This window comes from Molothrus aeneus, chromosome 1 (assembly GCF_037042795.1).
Source record: "Molothrus aeneus isolate 106 chromosome 1, BPBGC_Maene_1.0, whole genome shotgun sequence".
Lineage (NCBI taxonomy): Eukaryota > Metazoa > Chordata > Aves > Passeriformes > Icteridae > Molothrus > Molothrus aeneus.
This window is the reverse complement of record NC_089646.1, coordinates 63,009,985-63,031,950: the sequence shown is the minus strand read 5'-3', so window position 1 is coordinate 63,031,950 and position 21,966 is coordinate 63,009,985. Positions and strand designations below refer to the sequence as shown.

The following is a 21,966-nucleotide window of genomic DNA, read 5'->3' as shown; positions in this document are numbered from 1 at the left end:
TCCCCAAAAACACATTTCACACAAGAATGCCCAGCCCAACTCCTCCTGTAACTCCTGTCACATGCTTCACCAAACCTCTGATCACCAATTTATTCCACGCGTTGCTCTGCACATAAACACTGCAATGTGCTTGAAACAAGTCCTAGCAGGTTTTGCTCTGAAAAATGTCTAGCTAGGATTAACAGCTTCTCTCTCCACAGAACTTGTCCAGTGAATTTGCAGCAGCATGCTGGCTTTGGCAAAATTACTATTCTCATATTCAAAGCCACTAAAAGAAAGATGGATACATCTACTTTTCTACCTCAGCAACTGGTGTTAAGCTCCAAGAGATACAGTGACAAGCAGTACAGACACAATGAACTGACAACAAGAAATAGGGAGGTAAAGAATCTAGACCCTAAAATTCCACAGGGCTATAATAATTAACAAAAATTGATTCTACATCTTTTCAGGTCCTATCATAGTTTAAAGGTTGTACTGACAAAATCAACAACTTTGCCACCTAGTTCCTGACACAGTTTACTCAAATATTGCCAGTCATCATAATCACCTTCCCAAACTGACTTCCTACACTGTGCAACTGTCACATTTGTTGACAGCAGACATCACAGGAACTCTGACTGGCAACCTGCATGGCATGCTGCTGTCAGAAAATACTTTTTTCCTTACACAATTTGTTTCTCTCTACACAGGCTTTGGCATTTAAAAACACGTGTTTGAACAACATGCAGTATTCCCAATGGAATTTTATCCAAAGCCTACATACAGCTCAAATATTTTAAAGATATGATAATCCTTCTTTCTTAAAAACTTGTTCATTCTTCTTTAACTCCTACTGGAATCTTTTTTCCCCTCATTGGCTTGCACCTAACAATACCCCATAAAAATGGTTTTTTGAGCTGTGATCTCAGACTGCAGAGATCAGTTTCTCTGATCAGGTTTCTCAGGTTTCTCTTTTTATATTTGTCTACATAGAGTGGAACACTGCTATCACACTGAAAGCCAGAAATTTTTTTGAAATATCTTCCCACTGCCATCACCTGTGAGGATTTTAGCCATGTTGCAGATTTATTGTGCAGGTAAAACACCCAGACACTGAGTCCAGCCAGATTTGTTGTTGGTTTTGGTTTGTTTTTTTTTTTTAACTCAGGGCATAAAACAAAGCAAAGAAGTGGCAAAGAGACAAATCAATGCCTAAAAATAGAGAAGGTGCATGGACCCTTTCATGCTGTGGAAAGTGCCTGATTAGGTACTAAAAAGGGCCCAGCTTCAGCATTGATATAGTGAGCCAAGGAGCACTCCAGGTTAAGAGAGGGAGGGTTTGAGAATCAGAGAGTCTGTACCACCCTGCAGAAAGGCAGAGGCCTTTTCATTCAGCAGCAGTGTACTAAGCACAGCTGCAACATGAAAAAAGTTATTCCGTTATAAGATTTGTCTTATTGCAGCAGAAAAAAAAAACCAACAAAAACCAAAAAACAACCAAACTCTAAATTAGATGTCTTAAAATCAAATCAAGCTGTTAGGCCTGACATGTTTCAGAGCAGGAGAAAGATTTTTACCAATTAGCATACAAAAATATAAATACAAATCAGTTAATAATATGAAAAAAATCCAGTCCCTGTCAATGAGTACTTACTATAAGGGAAGTTACTCAGAGGAGACACAGAAAGCAGACAAAAGAGCTGAGACATGAGTGACACACACACACTCTACCATAATCACTACAGATGATTAAATGTAATCAAAGCTTCCAATTTAGAGTAAGCAGCAGAGTGCTGCTGGGAGTTGCTAACATCATTCAAGCTTTATTCTGAAGCACCATCATTTCTGGAGATAATACTTTACATGGTATCTTTAAAGAGCATGGGACAATGCAGGTAAAAGGTCAGGAGAACAAAGGGAAGAAAAAGGCAGAAGTTAAACTTGAGGAGAACAGAAAAAAGCATAAACTTTATCTATGGATCGGCTTGCACAGAAATTATGGTACTTAGTTTAACTGAATGTGTTTAAAGAGCCTGCAGGGTGATAGGTCAGGCCTGGCTACTGGGCCCAGATCCCTGCATGCTGACCCAGAGACTGCAGGAGAGTCTGTGGCCTGTGCTGGCACCCACTCAGAGGCGGTTAAGAAGGGAGCTCTGGGATTCTGCACCAGGATATGAAGTGTTCACCAGTGATGCTGTACTGCAGTTACACAATGGAAAGTCTCTTTCACAGAAAGAGAGAACCATGAAAAATGTATTCTGCCCTGATGATTGATTTAAATACACCGGTTGATCTTACTGATTGAGCTGAATGTTAAGTTTAAAGCACAGTTATTTGCAGTACCAAGAGAAAAACAATCTGTGAGTGTTACCCCACTTTTTGGCAAAGTATTTCAACTACTTCATTGGTATTCAACAAATACAAACTTTAAGTTTGTACAAAAACAAACTTTAAGTACTACTTAAGACACAGCTTTATAGTTCCATTTAGTACCATCTGTGTTGCAATTGCAGCCAGCTCTACCACTCATGATGGGAGTAGGCTGAACCACTCCGGAAGCAGAAAATCCCAGACAACAGAGTGTACACTCAGAGGCATGTTGTGGTATTACATGTTGGGGTTGTTTTTGGTTCCCAAACAACAATTCAACACCATGGTGTCCATTAGATATCTCTATACAGCCAGTCCTCACACATGAGTTTTAGGAGACTCCCCATCAGTTCTGCCTTGTTACCTGAACACGTGCTCATCCTGCACTGCACCTGAACCAGGAGAGCAGTAGTGGAGGCCCACACCCAGCTACCTTTTGCCCTTTCCTGTCCCTGGCATTGCTCTTGACTCCAACACTGCCACAAACACCAGGTACAGAATGGGCAGCACAGGCTGATGAAGCTTTGCTAGACACCCAGACTGTGGGAGTCCAGCACTGAGTCTCCTGATGTGACTCTGCACGGGAGGAGCTGAGGCCCCACAAAGCTTATCAGCTAAACTTCCAAGACACTGAGCCGCAATTCTTCTGTTTCAGGAGCTGCAACTCAGCTAATTATCTCTGCCATAAATAACCCACAGCCTAAATGATCTACCCAGGGATCTGCCTGCATAGTGAATAGAGTTACACAAAACAAGCAAGAAGAAATAAAGCACAATTACATGTGGTCTCTCAAAAAGTTGACAAAAATTCTTAGAAGAGAATGAGAAGCCATTTATTAAGGAACAAGAAAGATTCTGAGGAAGCAGCTCTGTCTGGAACACTCTGAAAAGTCATATGAAAGGGCACACAGGTTCTGAGCTCTGATAAGGATTGCATTAATTAGGGAGCAGCATTAATGAGGTCAGCAGTTCTGGGTTAGTAACACTAGGATAAGAATGTGAAGGAGCAACATAGATAAGGAATAATACTGCAAACAAAACTCAGGTTTGAGCACAGCATTAAGTCCAAAACTTAAAAGTTTATCACACTGATTCTTCAGTGTAGCTTTTCCACTTTGACCATCATCACGAATATTTTAAGTCAGAGCAACCCTCAAATTTCAGTGTAATAAGGAATCAGCTGTTTCCTTTTTTGCCTAAATAGCCATTCTACTAAAAAAAAAAAAGGCTAAGACATGATGTTTGATCAGTAATTCCACACCAGCCTAATTTATTTTCATCTACACACCTGCAAACTGAGACATAAAACTGAAAGAGGATGCTACAAGAGAAGCAGCAGCTAAGGCAGGTATCCTATTTCAAATAATTTTTGATTAACGGTACTTTAAGAGAAAAATACTACAAAAATAACTCACACCAACCAGCCAAAAATGCCATAGGAGACCAACACAAAGCAGCCTTTGCTCCTTCTGTTAAGAGGAGAAGATCTGCAGGGAATTTATAACTTCTATTTTGGAAGCAAAGTAGAATGATAATTACAAAAGTATTTAAAATAAGAAATATTTCCACCATTATTTGGGGAAAAACATGCAAGTTTCCTAGTCAAATCAAACACTTACTTTGAGCTCACTAAACTCTGACATTGCTTGTTACAGCCACTAGACAACAGGCTGTCAGACTCTTATCACTTCCAAATGTTTCTTGAAATTAATGAAATTAGCTAGATTTAGCTTTTTCATTTCCTACACAACAACTGCTTATTGTCAATATTTCTACTTTCTTTCCTTGCTACACACTGCTAATGAAAAATTCCTCACTCAAAATTCAGTTCTGCAATTCCTTTTTATAATATCCCGTTTCAGAGTCCACAAAGACCCAGCATTTACTTTCACTTTTCCATCTGAGCAAAGGCAAGCTCATCTGCCTCTCTTTTTTGAACCATGATGAAGATGCCAATACCTTGAGAAAAACATTTGGACCATGAGATCCTTCAGAAGTCATCCTACAACAACCTTCTAGACAAAGGATGACAGATTAAGATCAATTTGATTTAGACAGGTTTTAATAAAACTAGTTTCACATCTTGGTCATGTGAGTACAAGAGTGTTTTCAAAGTCTGTTTGATCTATCTTGCACATGAGCCATGGATTTCTTCCTTATTCAGTTAAGAAATTCTGAAATAGCCACCAATAGTACAGGTCAAAAGAACCATAACTTCGAAAATACACATGTTGCAAAACACTAAGGGCATTCAGCCTGCTCAACACTGCCAATCTGTATTTTTGGGTTTCAACTAGCCCAAAGTTGCAAGAGGACATCCTGAAATTCCAAACAGAGGTACACCACATTCCTCAGAGCACACACAAAACTTCTATCTGTGAGTGTAGATGGCAGCAAGGACAGAATCAGTATTTCTGACAAAAAGAGTGCCACTGTCACATTCACAACTTCAAAACTGAAACTTCAAGAACAACTTGAGAGGATGCAGGATGCCCCAAGGAGCAAACAAGGAAGGAGAGATTAGACTGACATCTATCCTGGTTCAGTACTCATCCACCACACCCTGCTGGGAACTTGAAAATAAAACTGTCAAGAGCTAATTTCTCACTTTCACCATGTGGAAGTCAGACATCTCCCTCCTTCAGCACCCAGCAATTCTGACAGTAGAGAGGAATCCAATCATGGAACTGCAATGCTAGGAGAGACAGAAATCTACTAAATTTATTAAAAGATTCAAGTTACTGTTCCATTGAAAGGCACCTGAGGAGAGCACTTAAATGCTCATCCTCAAAGACACTTCATCATCCTTTCGATGGACACACAAGTTGTCTCCCATTAGATTACTTCACAGTCAATTTTAAAAGGTTCTCATCCATGACATTTAATGTAATAAACAGTAAAAATTCAGTGTTAAAATATGGATTACAGCCATGCACTAAAACATGCCATGGACTTAGCTACAATGTTAAAAACATCTCAAACAATAAACATTCTAAGGACTTGGAAGCTCTTGACAAGGAAGCTACGTAGCAAGCTACCCAGTGTTCAATGGTCTGTTTACAATAACTGATTTTCCTTTTTGTTTTCAACTTGGATCTCAACCAGAACACCCATGAAGTCTAGTACCACCCCAGAGAATGCCAGGTTTTCAGGAGGATGAAAAGAAGCTTCTTTTTTTTTTTTTTTTTTTTTCAGGGGGAGAGGCGGGAGAGGTTATTGGTTGGTTTGATTTTCTCCAACAAGTATTTTAAGGAGTTTCATCATGTTGCTGGACAAACACTTCTTCAGCTCTCTTTTGCTTTTCACTGTCTTGGCTCCCAAGTATCCTTTGCCTATATATTCTACTACATCAGCAGCAAATCCATTAACAAGCCATCTCTTGGGTTACCTTATGTGTCAGTTTCTCTGCAGACCCTGAAGCAGCAATTCTCAAGGGCACTCCTATCAAAAATGCAGGTACAAGCATTAGTTTTACACTGGAAGAATTAGAACTATTTGAAAACTCCTTCTTTTTAAATGTCATGGGCACTATGAAAAGTACTTGTCTTTCAAAGAGTTTGCTTCAGAATAGCATATCTGCTGTGGACCCAGAAAGAAGCTCCAAACCAGCAAAACACAAGTGCTGGGATGATGGTCCATTAGACACTTTCCAGAACCATATGTTTATCTCAATGTAATAAAACAGCAAAGTGCAGGAGGTCTGCAAATACATTTTGCTCTTACTCCCTTACATAACTGCAGAGGTCTCTTAAAAAAACATATTCAAACTCAACTACTTGTTGCTGAGCATTCAGAGGATACATAAGTAATGCATTAATGTCTCCAGCTACATATAGTGAATAAATGAATGTTTCTCTGTTTTACCAAATAGCCAGTTTCTATTTCAGTCTGATTTGGTAGATAAAATTATCTGAAAGTGTATTTGAGGTCCAAAAGAAATTGAGAAGTATCTCAAAATAAAGAATGACAACACAGTATGACCGGAAGGAAAAAATACCAAAACTCATCAAAATGTTTAGGACTTGCATCATTCAGGGAGGTGGCACTACTGGGCCAAAACAAGTCTGGAGCACTGCAGACTCACTGTGTATCTAAAAACTCACATTGATAGATGCTGACAAAGAAACTTTCCAAAGCAGAACAGGACGCTGCTCATTCAGGGCCATAAGGCAGCTTTGCCAGTAGAGAACTTCCACCAGGTCTGTGCCTCCACTGGAATGCTCTGTTGACTTATCTTTTGCAAAAGCTTGTCAACTGTAAAACAAGCCTGCACTTTTGAATCACAAAGTAAAACTGAACTTAAAGTAAATATTCAACAAGAATAAGAACTCTGAAGTTTTAAAAATTACATTGCAGCCAGCGCCAGTAAGCATACAAGTCAATTTATTTGGCAGATAAATTGCCCCTTCAACCTCACATGATCCTTTTTGCTTCAGCTCTGAAAGAATCAAGTTTATGAAAGGCCACCTCAGCTACATTGGACATGATTTCAATAACGAAGTCAGACAGAAAGTGGAAACAACATGAGAAGTATCAAATCCTCCAGTTTCTTATCTAAGATCTGCTGTTCCTTGTCATCATGTAAGAATTATTAAGCAAAACAGACTGTTCCACATACTAGTATTTAACACTAGAAAAATTATTGCAGTAGTTCAAGAGACAGATTCAGAATTTTGAAGCCTTACACTAGAAGAAAATTTAATCTTGGCTAGAGGCTTTTGTACACTATTTAATTGGGTTGACATTTGTGTTTGAAAAGAGACTGTGGAATAAACTGAAATGTAAGCTCAATAAATAAAATATGATGTGGTTTTTTTCATTGTATTTGTAAGCCTAAAATATTCTCTAATACAAAGAATTTTCAGGAAAAAATATTCAAGTGTTGACATTTTCAGCAATGTGTTTCTAAAACAAAGCATCAAGTTACTTTATAGAAAGTTTACAGTTCACAATGCACCCTGGCACTTTTTGAAACATATGGAGCAGTATCTCCCTAAGTCCATGCAGAGATAAGCATGCCATTCCAGCCACAGCAGCTGCTTTGATTCATGTTTATGAAATGCTTAAAATTCTTGGAATATACATACACACTGCAAAAAGAAGATGCTGCGACACCATGAATCTCCAGTCACTACTAGCCCGCTGTCTATGCTGTTACTGAGCATGAAGAGGCAGCAGCACCGGCTTGGTGGAGACCAGTTTTTAAGAAACAGATGAGTACAGAACCTGCTGCTAGTGCACAATGAGCCTCTCAGCACCCAACTGCAGCATCATCATTAACCATGCTAGTTACCATGCACTAACACAAGCACCCAGAAATGTTTCAGGCACACCTTTCCACTGCTCTGCTGACTGATGCGCCTCAAAATAAGCACTGTACCATAAATAAACACCAAAATATATTCATGGGTTAACTCGTCAAAACAGTAGTTGTGGTATAAATTTCTGTCCTGAGTTATAACACTTAAATAAGAAATAAGTCACTATAGGATGATAAGCTGCCAGGGACTTCATGAGGGGCTGTGACTACAGATTTCCCTATGGTGATCCAAGTGAAATGAGATAAAACATTCAAATTACCTCCTATTGAAAAAGTTCCACCTTACAAGCCATTAGCTTCAAATTATCCAAAGATGATGTAGGAGTATTTCTACAGGATGTCTCTATTTCGAATGCAACAAAATGCCAAAATAAGGGTGTGTCTGGTAACTACAAAATATACTAGTTAAGGATATGATTATGAATTTATAGATGTTTTGATGGCTGGGGGTTGGGTTTTTAAACTAATAATTTTATATTAGAAGGCAACTATCATAAAAAAAGGCCAGAATTACAGATGATAACACTAACCAAGCACAACATTATAAGAAAGCCACTTACTCACTTTTCACCCAAAATGAGAAATTACATAAAGGGACACTTCTCTGGCATTGAAAACAGCTTGTGAAACTCCTGCTCTTCATCAACATGGATAAGTTGAGCTGAAGTCATTGATTTTCAACTCCTGTCAGCAATGCATTTTTCTGGTTGACCTTTATTTCTAAGATAACTTACTGAGCTTCTCTATCAGCCCCAAGCAAACACCAGTCTCGAGCTTCACATAGAAGAACCAAAAAGGCACACATGATCACCCCAAGCTCCATCAAATCTCAAACTCTAATGACCAATTTCATATAAACATACAAAGTCAGGTACTGGCTAGACAAATGTATGGCCCTTGTACTGCCTCTTGTAACACACAGAGCAAAATTACTACCAGGCAAGGATACAACTGTTTTAGTTAACTTGGTGCTTTGGGTCACAAGTTAATTTAAGAGTTGAGTCCTGGGGTGCACATCATTGCACAGCAGGGACCTTTTTGTTGTGGGCTGCACTCACTGTCTCCAGCCAACACTTTACACTTCCTGAAAGAGCCTACTTCAGTCTGACATCAGTAACAGAAATTCTCCCAAAATATCAAACAACCAGAGACATTACTCAGTTAAGCAAGAGCATCTGCACAAGCAGTTGGCATCTCGCTAGAGCAGGCAGTAATTGTTTCCATTAATAGATTCAAACCATGCCCAGGGCAGGCCAAATAAGCAAAGGCACTGCAGTACTTTCTCATCATTAAGGACAGTGTGTCTGTGCAGGATACACTGGCACTGCAGCCAGAGGCAGCCACCACTACTCAGTCTGCACCAGAGGAACGCAGGAGTTTAAATCTGGTAAAGTCTCAAACACAACAGCAACAAGTGCATTTGTCAATTTAAAGATTTAGCTCTAATCTTACTACTAGAAGTAGCACCATGCTGAATGGCTGAACAGCAGCTGCCTGCCTGCACATGCTGCCCTGCAGGCCTGATCAGACTGAGAAGGGATTCGCTTTGTCCCTGACACTTTGTGCCAAGATTCACACCCCAGCTCCGCAGGCACACAGAGCTGCACGGAAGGGCAGCTGGTGTGCACTGCTGCTCCCTGAGCTCAGGTTCTGCAGCACCAGCACTTTTAAAGCACTTCCTGTAGTACCTTGAATCTAACCCACATCTGGGTTACACCATGTTTACAAGCATCATTTAACTCTAATTTTTTAACTATCAAAGTACAGTGAATTAGAAGTCTGGAGTCTTACCACATGCACATTTAATAAACCTACTAGATGCACAACAGAACAGAGAATCTTGTTTTCAAAACAAGACAACTGTCTCTGTTTACACTAAGGGGGTAAGGAGGCGAAAATAAAACTTTTTCCTTTAGGCCTTATATCCCCCCAAAATGGACAAAAATCCTCCTCCATTTTAAGAGGGCTGCAATTTTTTAAAATTCATATTTCACTTCAATAGACAACATATTCAAGGTGTAGTGACGAGTAATCCAGAGCTCAAAAATGCCCCTAGCTGCAGAAATAAACATATGCATGCATAGCTGTACCTTCTAAACACAGAAGCTAAGCATGTCTATAGGCCTACTGATCTTTTTACACATATTTTCCTGTCCCACAACATAGGTACTTCCAACATAGCAAAAGGGAAAAACTGGGCAGGTTTGAAGCTGCACCTCATTCAACTGTGTTCTACTCAGAAATATTTGAACATAACACTCATAGTCCAAAAGTACAGAACAGCTACAAAGCAACAACTGCCTAAACATGGTCATTCAAAGAACAGTTTTCCTTCTCTTCAAACACGCTATCTATTTTTATTCTGAAATTTTGCCAGCAACGTACTACAGGCTGCTTACCCATGATCCCAACAGCTTTCAACAGTAGTTTCCTCTAGGAATCACACTTAAAGAGCAAATCACAAGGTCCTATCAGCAGTCTGGATTTTATAAACATAGTAAAATAATGGATGTTGCATTTACTCACAGTTCAGGTCACCTCATGAAGAACCAAGAGCCGTACCTACAGTATTTTGGGCTACAAGTCTTTGTCTCATTGTGTTCCAAATTACATGGAATTTTAGAACAGCAGTTTCAAGGAACTGCATTTAGTGTTGCATCTGAGGCATGAATGGATTAAAGCAATGCAAATGTAGCTCCCAAAACAACATTTTCCAACCACACATAATTCAAATCCATCTCCTCTGCCAAGGTTCAAAGCTAACAGTTCACATCCTGAACACTGATGTCTAACAGGAAAGTTACACAGGTCAAAGTCAGATTACTTTTACAATTTCCTGCAAAGATAAAAGTTGCTGCCTTCTACTATTTTATGATCCACTTCTGACAGGTGATAATTTGAAGTGCACACATCAAAGGCGTGATCAGGTCAGTCATACCTTCAGATACAGAACTAATTAGCAACTGTCCTATTTCAGCTTCCAGAAGTTTCAGTTTGAAAAAGTTACCATTATCATGAAGGCCTCCAACAGCGCTCTTCTCTCGCCTCTGATGTTACTGAAAGCAAGATATTAAAAAAAATGAAGTACTGCAACCACCAAGGGAAGGACTGTGTACTAAAGGCCATCCAAAATTATGTTTTCTCCAAAGCAGAAGGTGTAACAGCTGTTTTCTGGAAACAAGAGTTTTAGGACAAGCTGCCTAGGGATGAAATCTGTGCTTCAGATATTAATCTTTGAAAGTATTATGACCTACAAAAACTAGATAGACTCACATACACATCTGTTCCCAGCTATTTATTTTATTAAAGAGCTTAAACCTATGAAAAAAACAAGAAAGCCCCCATGTATTCTGGAATCTTCAGTCATTTAACACTATAGGAAGAGGGTGTTTTTAAGTAGAATTGGGCTTTGGTGCTACTTGTCTTATCAAAATGAGGATGGAAGAGGGCAGAACAAACAAGTCATAGCATGGTGGGGTTTTTTTAAGAGTTAAGACAGGCAAGAAAGATACTTTCAGAAAAAAGTGAGATTTTGAGTTCAGCTCTACAATCTGAGGACACCTTTCTTATTTTCTGCTCTGAGATTTTTATTAAGGCAAAGTTTGCAACAGGCTACTGTGCTCTAATGGAATGAATTGCCCAATAAACGAATTTGTGTTTCAGTTAAAACTACAGATGAAATAGCATTTCAATTCCACTGTTTCCATGGTTCCTTGTTTATTTCTGTCAAGACAAATATTTTGCTTACTGAAGGAAAAATCATGTCATGAAGAACTGTTATCAGAGAGCTAAAATAAAATTTTTCAGATCCTATGTGTTAGAAAGTGTAGCTGAAAGGAAAGGAAGGAAAGAAGGAAAGCATATTTTAACAATCAGAAACAGAGGAGAAATCAACCCAGCAAGACCTCATTTGTCCTACTGAAAAATAACATCTGTAATGTAAAGTCAGATCTTTAGCAGATATAGAGATGTGAAATTTCTATTGTAAAAAATTACTCAATCATTTTGCAGGATTGTCTGTGACTCTGTAATTATCTCATAGTTACATTTTAATATGGCACCTTGTTGCCAACAACCAAATACAAACATTTATAGCAGGACAACAGGATGTATTCAATTGGCTTTGAAACATAATACCCATATAAGTTAGGATGGGTTTTTTTCTGTGGAGAGTACTTTGAAAAAGGAAATTCAGGCTGCTAGGTAAAGACAGGAGAAAAATCAGAGAGCTCCCAGAAACTTTCTTCTTGGGAAGAAATGGCAATCTATATTGGTTTGGGAAGGAAATGCCTGAGAGACATGAGTGGTAACTAAAAGAACACACAAGCACACTTCAGCACATATAAAGGCAACTACTGCTACCAGTAAAAGCAAAACATGGGTTAAAGGTATGAAGTCCAACAATGAACTTCCAAATACTTTGCCAGCACCAGAGATTATACCTGATAGCAGTTAATGAAAATCATTCCCTTTTGAACTCTGTCTCCTATTATTTCAGTTGATAAAGATTTTTCTGTGCCTTTTAGACTCAGACTGTTCAGTTTTACTATGTTCTGGTTTTCCTCCTTCATTAGTTTAGAACACTGGAAGTCATGTGCCTGTGGGCAACAGCAGGCCTGCTGCTTATAAAAAGACAAAACACTTGCATTCAATAACAATTACTATTTTGTAGCTGTGTTTGTTACGGTGTGAGTGCTGTGTGGTCTAGCAGCTAGAAGACGCAGTCAGAATCCTGTTCTAATTTATGGTTACAACTTTACCTCTAATACATAATGAAAGTTGGACAAATGACAGCACTGTCTGGGATTTAAGGCCTCTTACATCACCTGCAAAACTAGCATTACTTGCCCATCTAAAATCCTTCAGAACTATCCTTAATAATGCCTAAAGACTAATTAAAATAATGCAACTGAATTTAGATTTAATTCAAAAACTCCATACAGCATAGACAAAGCTAGTAAAATCTGATTTTACTAACGTTGGATGTTCTTCCAAGAGCAAATTTTTATAATTTTATAGTTATTAAAGAGTTACCTAATTTTACTTTAGAAAATTCTGTCAGTAGCTTTTAAATTATATCTGTGAGAACAAAGCAAATAAAGAGCATGGTCCTGAATTCTACTCCCTACACCCTATAGTCTCTTGGCTTCAGCTGAATTAAAAAAAGCAGCCCTGGAAACCAAATTTGCTTTAGAAGGCTACTTATTCTTATTCCAAAATGCAGCACAAACTTGTACTTCCATTCAGCTAGAAAAGGGAAATTTCCATATAAAAAGATAAAACGCAAAAAGGGAAAGGTAAGACTAAACAGAATATTAAAATAATGCATAGAATAGAGAAAGACCAATTAATCACCCTAACAAATTAAATCATTTTTGCAATGACATGGTTGCTCTGAAAGAAAAATCCAGTTAAGCTATATAAAAACAAGCCACACAAAGAAAACTAAAAATCCGTTTGACATCTCTAACCCTGCCAAGGCATCAATCCAAGTACAAGCAGCAACTACTCAGCAATTCAGAGCCAGTCTATACAGACACTCTATGGTGGGTACACACAGAAGAACAGAATCCATTCCTCATCATGAGAAATTAAACTGTTTATATTGAGTAAAAAATACAAACCAGCAGTTTAGCACTGAAGGAAAGGTGAGGATGTTCATGAGGCACTGGAAAGCCCATTAGCCACCTTGACAGGTTACACACAATGTCTGCCATTAAGCAGGCACCCAAACTATCTGTTTGCACTAATGAGAGTTACTTCTGACCAGTATTTCTGCCTGTTCTTCCCCATAACACATCTGGCAGTTGTTTCAAACACACAAGTTAGCAGCCAGCCAAATTCCAGCCTCACACTGTGCTGCAGGCAGGACAGCTATCCCTTGCCAGCACAGCTGCCGACGGTGAGGTCGCACACAAGCGTCACAGCTCACCCATAAGGCTCTTGACATAGAAACAGAAGCCAGCTCCCACCCAGAGAATCTATATATTTTATAGATATTAAAGCCTGATAAGCGCAGGACACACAAGCTCTCAAAAGACAGTCACTGCACATTCTCACTGAATACCTGCAGGCCAATGTGCACAACAAGCAAAATTCCATTACCAGATCTTCATTAAACTACCTGGCTCTTAGTCTCTTGAGTCTATTGAAATAGATCAATGATTTTCAAATCTTATTTTTGTTTTTGCTTTATAAACTCTATGTATATTTTATGTCTCATACTTGTCAATTCCACTCTAATTTTTTCTTCTTATTACACCAGTGTTGTGATAGAAGCTATATACACACTTCAATAAACTCCTGTTTATTGAAAAAACAAACATACATTCTAAAATAAAATAGTTTTTAAAAACCCCCAAGATTTCCATTTCACAGATGAGCTACTAAGACCCAGAGAGGCAGCACAACTTATAGAAGATCACACAAAGATCTTTGAAAGAAGCAGGAAACAAGCACAGATCTTTCAAGATGCAGGCCAGCACTTTAGCCACAACAATGGTTCTGAAGACAATGCAAGTTGGATCTAAAATAAACTGGTGTGATTACTGCTATATTCTAGTACATGGGTTAATGTGAGAAGCACCTTCACACCTTGGACATGTAAGAATACAAAAGGTCTCAGCCTTTTCTGCTGGAAAGCTACAAAAGCATAATACTCAGCAAAAAAAAAAAAAGAAAGAATATTCTCACACTACATTTTCTTCATAACTATTACAAACTGAGTCAAAAATATTTTTTTAAAAAGGCTTAAGTAGTGGGAAGGTGCTAGGTTGAAAATCTCTATGCCCATTCAAATGATTTCTCACTCCTTGGCATTAAACGTGTTTAACAGGTCAATTGAACTTGAGCAGTCAACAGGTAACCAAGCAGATAAGAATACAAGGTAACTGAACACACGAGCATAGGACATAACTATTGCCTTGCACCTCCCTGTCTTTCCCCACACTCCCTCAAAGGAAAGAAATCTTTTCCTGTTCTGATCTATTTTTACAGTCTAGTGCATTGGTATTTTGGATTTTTTCCAAGGGTATTCTTTACTGGGGCATCACAACTAAATGCCAGATTTCAAAATTATTTTAGCATATTCTCATAGGCTACTTCACAGAACAACACTGAATTAATAAAGGATCTAGCTATTACAGCCTTTTCAAATGCAAATAGGTTAAAACCTAGTAAACAAAGTTAGATATTTTAAAAAAAAATCAGTAGCATAAAAATCAGATTCTGCTTTTTGTTCCCCCATAGGTTACACCAAGTTGTTAAAAGCCTACACGCAAAGGAAATTTCTGAAAACAGCACGCACAGTCTAGGTCCTTACCTACTCAACAGTTTATTTTTTGAGCAGTCAATCAAGAATCAACTTCTGTACCCGGGAGACTAACGGGGATCTTCTGTCTCCATACCGGGTACCTCCGACTCCCCCAGGAAGCCAGGTAAAGAAACTACCCTTACATCCCACGGATACAACCCCAACGCAGCAGCCCCGGTCAGCGCTCTGCAGCTGTCCTTCGCACTGCAGCCCCGAAAAGCACCGAGCGACACCCTGGGGACCCCGCCACTGCCCTGACAAAGCCAAGCGAGGCGTCTGCGAGGGCGAGGCGGAGGAGCCGGGACTGGGCTTCCACTCGGGGCACGGCGACTCGGGGTTTTACCTTTCTCCTTGCTTGGCGTTGGAAGGCGGCGGGTGAAGCACAGTCTGGTTCCCTTCCATCTCCACGATGCACTTGGTATTCAGGTCCAGCTCTGCAAGGCGACACGGCGGGGGGCTGTAGCCAGGGCGAGCGAACGCAGCCCCCTTCTCCCGGCACGCCGCTGCAGCTCGGCCCCCGCCGGCTCCCCGGGAGCGACGGGCTGGGCCGGCGGCCGAGGGGGCTCGTCCTCCGCCAGCCCGGGCAGAACGCGGGGGGACTCCGCGCTCTGGTGCCGCCCCCGCCCCGAGATGCCCCCAGACCCCGGTTACCTCTCTTGTTCATGGGCCGGACCCTGACGGCAACTTTCACCTTGGTGTCCGACATCTTCCCCGCTCCCGGGAGCGGCGGGCGGGCGGCCCCGCTCAGCGCCGGCGGCGGCAGCGACACGGCGGAGCGCCAGCGTCCATGCCGGGCCGGGCGCGAGGGCGGAGGGCCGGGGCAGGCGGGGAAGGCGACAGAGGGAGGGAGCGAGGGAGGGAAGGAACGGAGAGGAGGAGGAGGGTCCGGCGCCGGGGAGGGCGGTGGTGGCGCAGCCCCAGCCGCCTCCTCACTCAGCCGCGGGCCGCGCCGGCGCTGGCTGCCGACGGGCTCGCTTGCAGAACCGCTGCCGCCGCCACCGCCTCCCTGCCAATCCCCACCGCCATCTTCCACCTCCTCCTCCTCCCGCCGCGCCGCCGGGAGTGCGGGCGCCCAGGCAAGCGGCGAGAGGGTGGGGAAAGGCGATGGCGCCGGAGAGCGACGGAAACACCCGAGCGCCTTCGGAGCGGGGGCGTGGGGAGACTCCCTCTTCCCCCGCCCCATCCTCGGCCAGCCGCTGCTGCCCAGGGAGCAGGCGCGGAGGGATGCGCGCTGCGCGGGAAGGCGGCGCCGGCCGGAGCGGGATGCGGCGGGAGCGGGATCCGCCCGTGGGCCCTGCCCGACAGCCACCGTCCTGCCTTGTGCAGGTGTACGCCGACGCCGCAGAGACACCGGCCTGCCCCACTGTACATCGAGTTTCCTTGGGGCAAGGAAAGGAACGGCCACAATCTGCCACGGAAAAAATGTTATAGCGTCAGGGGATGTTCTTTTGACAAAATCTGCACAACCTAGGATGACCTGGGTGTAACATGCATGCAGGCCTGAAAGCGGTGCAGCACCTCGAGGTGATGGAGCAAGGAGCCCTGCCCGGGCTCCAGCCTCACCTCCTTGGCTATGAAGGTCTACCTGCGAAGTGCCGGGGCCACTCGCGCTGTCCTGCTGTTCCAGGCAGGGACAGGCCACCACTGACGAGTGCCGGCCCAAACACTGCAGGACAGAGTAGTGGCGTATTGGGGGAAAGTGTTACAAACAATGGTGTTTTATCCAGCAACTGAGAGCTCCGATGATGGCTGAGCTTCCAGTGGGCAAGCCAAGAAAGATTTTTAGTTAAAAATGCAATAGGGCTCTTTTCAAAGTTTCTTGTTAAAACCTTTTCTCCCCAGAAGTGTTTCCTTAGCTTCAGTAAAATATCTTCCAAAGAATCAATCCTTATTATCGATGCAGCTAACTGGCAGGAATCCCAGTGCAAAACAGCGATGTGTGTAACATTTTCTTTATGGAAGACGGGCTCAAACCCAAATGGGATTACTCTGTCTACTCTGGGGCTAAACCACTGTTGGGAGAACAGGCTAAACAACCAGTGATGAATAGATAGCTGTGCTGAGAAAGAGCAGACCTTTCAAACAGAGGTGAAAACAATGGAGGGAGGCTTAGAAGATCAACCCCTTCCCATCTGCCTGCACACCAAGCAGAAGGGCCCTGCAAAGTGACTGAGAGGATTGTTTCTGGAGGAGGCCTGGGTGTCCCAAATGGTCACAACTCACAGGAATGCTGAAAGGAAACGAGCCATGCACTTAGCACAGCAGAAGAGAAAGGTTACCAAATAGAGCCAGGCATCTGGAGAATGTTAGCAGGAGTAGCTGGTGCACATGGACTTCTTGCCTGTAGAAGCAGGCATAAGGAATGAAGTTCATTATGAAATGCATCATAAGCATGTGGCCCAACGAGTAAAGAAAAGGAGTGATGTTGACATGAGACATCCTATTTACTGCTGTAGACTGTAAGAAGCCAGATCAAAGTAAGCGCTGGCTCAAGACAAGGCATGAAGTCTGAAATGGCTGTGCAAAAAGGGAGTTGTTCTGTGAAATTTGGACACTGCTGAGAAAGAGAAGACAGCCAACAGATGGAAGGGAAAATACTCCCTTCCGTCTCAGTTTTCCACCTCTTAGTGGAAAAACTACATCATTGCAAGATTACATAAAAACAATTACATTCGCTGAAGGGAAACTAAAGGGAGTCTTTATGAGATTGACTATGATTTTGGTTGTGGGAAGAGTCTTAGGAAGAAATTTTTATGAATGTCTGGTATAGGCTTGTGAATTATATTCCACCATTTGCAGGTATAGAAAGCCAGCCGTGCAAAACTCTTTGAAAAGGCAGATGCGACCTAGTTTGTTCTAATGCAGACTGTAACTGTTCACTTCTTGTGAAATTCTGATTTATTCAAGTGTTAGGTAGTTGAGAAAGGGACTTTTAATCTTTCATTCACATCAATGTACCCTGAGAAACAGCTGCCAAAAATGTTGTCTTGGGTTCTGCCAGGTGTTTCTGCCCTCTCAAGAAAGGGCTTTTGGCAACATTTGTACCATGACCTGACCACACCTACTGGGCAGCATGCTTATAGCAGAATGTATTTCTGGTCTCCCCTAACCCTTTACCATTAGGAAGAGAGTCATGTTATAGAGGCCCCAGGAGATTATTAGGTAGATCAAAGAACAATCTGTGAATTCAGGCCGATGAGATGTTTCTCTTCTGGCATTGTATCTCCCCATTGAATACCATATGGAACCCTTTACATCTCTCTTTGCTACCGGTAGCAACTGAGGATGAATGTCTCTCACCTGTCAGAATTTGTTAACTTGATCAGTTTACATGCCCTGTGGGAACTGGCAAGGGATACCGATGGGTCGCTAACCCATCGGAATTAGCTGCCGGCTATCCCAGACTTGCTGATGGACGGATGGGAGATACCAGATGAGAAATGACAGCTTATTGCTTCAGCAATGAAAAAAGATGAGAACTGGAGAAAGTGGAGACCAATGGTGGGTGGGGGAACTCAGATGGAAACATGGGGATAAAATCATCTGGAGCCTTCCTTCTCTGATTTCCCTTTCCTCTCCCTGTTTTCCTCCACCCTCTATTTTTTTTCTGGCTATCTACTACTACAGTCAACAGGAATTTTGGAGCTTTACTAGGGCCAGAATTTAATCTTTGTTTGTTTCTTGTTTTCCATCTGTTTCATTCTTCTTTCTTGCCTTAGAGCATTTCTGTACATTTGCCCATTGATCCACAGTTCAGCAAAGAGCATAAAGAAAACATTGCTCCTTCCTTTGGTTTGGTGGGAAGTTTCAATTGCTCCTCATCTTCCCAAGGCATAACACAGGTAATGGGATTTGATGTGATTTACCCATGTCTTCCCATGTATTCTGAGCAGGAGGGTCAATTGCTCTGCTTCATGACATGGAAATGGGGTAGTGATGCAGTGCATCCAGGTTGATGCCTGAAGCCCTGATGGTGTTCCAGTGACCTCCTTTCTTCAGCAAAGGGCAAGGAGAAATGTCACGGAGCCTGCCAAGAATATCTATCTTGTCAGCAGCATCCCCAGCACATACCTTACTGTGCCTGACTGATGCATGCTGTCACTGGCACATCCAACTTCATCTTGTGTCACAGGAGCCAGAGGGGAGGAGGAGCTGGCAGCAGTGGGAGCATGGAAAGCAGTGCTATTCTTTTTGTGTTGAAAGTGATAAAAGAAAGACAAAGTGTTTAATTTTACAGCACCTGATATCCAAGAGATGCTTACAATGAAGTTTTCTACTACTAAATTTAACCCAAGGAGTGTATTTTATAAGACTGGCCCAAATAAGATTTTATGTTTCCAAAATTTTATGAAGTATTTTTTAGAATTTGAATTAACAGAGAAAAAACCTCTATTTTGAACCCAAACACATTATAACATCATCCAGTCAGAAAGATGTAAAATGAACAAATATATTATATTTGTAATAAAAATATAAACATATAAATAATATATAAATATTATAAAACCTAGAGATATTTTGAAGTTAATAATCTAATACATTCTACTTAAGTTAGGAAAAAAGGAAGAAACCATAGCTTTAACAAAAAATAATTGATACATTGTTCACTGTTCCTGTTGTTGAAAAAGAAGAATGGCTCATAATTCATGCAATTTTTTAAAATAACATTTAGCACATAGGAAGGAGGCATGGTCATTATGGAAGGGAGAAATATTTCATATTGGAGGGGTGGGATAAAATATGACTATATTTGTGACAGGACAAAAATGAGTGTCCTGTTATGCAGGCAAACTTGAATTTTTCATTTCATAAGATGCATTTAGAGAGCACCTGGGGAAGCAAACGTCTGCCCATAATTGCACACCAGGAACCAAATTTCTGTCACACATCACTAGGTTTTGCAAGGAACCCTGCTGGACAGATTCACTGAATTTACAAGAGGGTAGGTACCTGTGAGGGCAGGTATTTATCCAGTGACCTGTCTGAGGGCACTTTTCAGGCTGCTTTTCCACTTCCTTCTCGCTCCAAACTCAAGCTGGACATTAGTCAGGCTGGATGGTTGCCACCTCTGTCTTATCAAAGATCTGTTTTGACTGTCTCTAAAGCTGTGCAGGAGGCATGAAAATTGTCCTCCATGTCCAGCATATTTATGGCAACACTCTGGGCCCAGAAAGGGGCTGCAGTGACAAATGCTCTACTGACACTCAGAAAAAAAATGAAGCAGTTTGAACTGCCAGCATTAAGAACAAATGCAGAATATATGCACCTAAAGATTACCCTGCCTGACAGGTGCTGCTCAAAGCTACACAAGGTAAATAGCTTTGAACAGGCACTGCAGTTTAAACCTACCTCAGCTCTGAACAGGGTTGGCTTTCTGTGATGAACAGACTAAATCTGTGCTTACAGGCTTATTTACAAATGTTTTGAATTACCTGATTGGTTTCACCTCGTTGGGGTGATGCCCTCTGCTTGACCCTAGCTCTGCCTCCATGCCCACCTTGGCTGCTCCACAGTAGATCTCACACTGGGATCAGAGGTGAACAATTACAACAAATGAATGTTCCCAAGACAGGCATAGTCACATCTCCATCGAGCTGAAACATTCCTTGCTGTGGGGGAAAAAATATCACATGCAATTTCACTGAAAAAATCTGACATTTTCTCCCTGCCCCTGATACAATATTGCAATAGGCTTTTATAAACTGTATCCCAAGATCAGTGTAGTAAATTAAACTAACCCACCTGTAAGTGGAGTTGCTTAATTTTAGCTACATTTAACTCCATGACCATTTTGCAGAGGACAATCTCTTTGCTCCACTCAGTGAAGAAGAGGGGGTAGGGAGCTCTGTTCCCCATCTCCTATCACTTAGAACAGAAAAATAGTTTCAAATTACTGTGGGAACTTTAATGGTCATTACTACCTCCAGATGAGAAGTCCTATTAATAGAAATAAATGAGCTTAGAAGCAGTGTAATGCAGCTATAGCAAAGAAACTGATTGGAAGTAAAAAAGGGGGGAAAGGTAGCAAGGAAACTGATGGGAAGTAAAGAAAAATTTTTATATTGCTTGGATACATATCCCTATACTACAAAAGTGTGACTAAGGCTTTTACTGAATCCAAATTGAACCTTACTGTCATCTTGGGAGGGATTTGGTTATGGAAGGAAATTTAACATCCCTGCAATTATAACCTCGGATATGAGCAACAGTTGTGTCTTCCTCTGACAGTTAGTTGTGTTCTATGTAGCTCACGTTCCTTATCTGTCCAGGAAAGAAATGGTGGCTTTATTTACATTTTTGTTGCTATTGATATTAGTTATCTGCATGCCATCCCTTTTTTTAATTCAAGGAACACTCCACCCCCAACTCAAATACCTTCGTAAATTTGTTTATACCAGGGAGAGCAGGGCTGTGGGTCTTCATCCTGGACTCAACCAAGTAATACCTGAATGAAAGCCTATATAGTTCAGTAATCACTTCAGTTATTTCCTACAGTGAAAGAAGAGGTACAGATGACATGATAAAAAGCATAGCTGAGATTCTTCCTGGAAAACTCAGTACAGCATTTAGGAAGAGGAGTTCAAAACAGAACAGACACATTAAAGGGTTACTGGGAGAACTGTGGAATGGTGAACATTATCAAAGAAGAGCAGACTAAAAAAGTTCAGTTTGTTTAGTCTAGAAAAATAAAGACGGAGAAGGGATATGGCTGTTTATGCTTTCTTTCAGGCCAGTCAAAAGCATGGTGCTACTGAAGTTCCAGGAAAAACACTAGGACAAGAACAAATGGGTGTAAACTCTCTTTTATAGTCCTTTTATTCTGTGCTGCATTAGGAGGAGCACTGGCAGCAGGTCAAGGGATGTGATCCTACCCCAGCACTGGTGATGCCACACCTGAAATGCTGTGTCCAGTGCAGGGCTCTCCAGTACAAGAGGGACATGGACATAATGGACACAGTCCAGTGAAGGGCCACAAAGATGG

At 41.5% G+C, this 21,966-nt stretch overlaps 1 protein-coding gene across 1 annotated transcript in view; it reads right to left on the bottom strand.

Annotated features, from left to right (window-relative positions):
• Window positions 1-15,766, bottom strand: part of KIF13A (kinesin family member 13A) — a 105,265-nt gene extending 89,499 nt beyond the window's left edge. The window contains exons 1-2 of the mRNA XM_066558108.1: window positions 15,636-15,766; window positions 15,328-15,418 (exon numbers count right to left, since the gene is read on the bottom strand). Of these exons, the coding sequence (XP_066414205.1) occupies window positions 15,328-15,418; window positions 15,636-15,690 (146 nt within the window). The 5' untranslated portion in view covers window positions 15,691-15,766. The remainder of the gene's footprint in view (window positions 1-15,327; window positions 15,419-15,635) is intronic.
• Window positions 15,767-21,966: the final 6,200 nt, after the last annotated feature.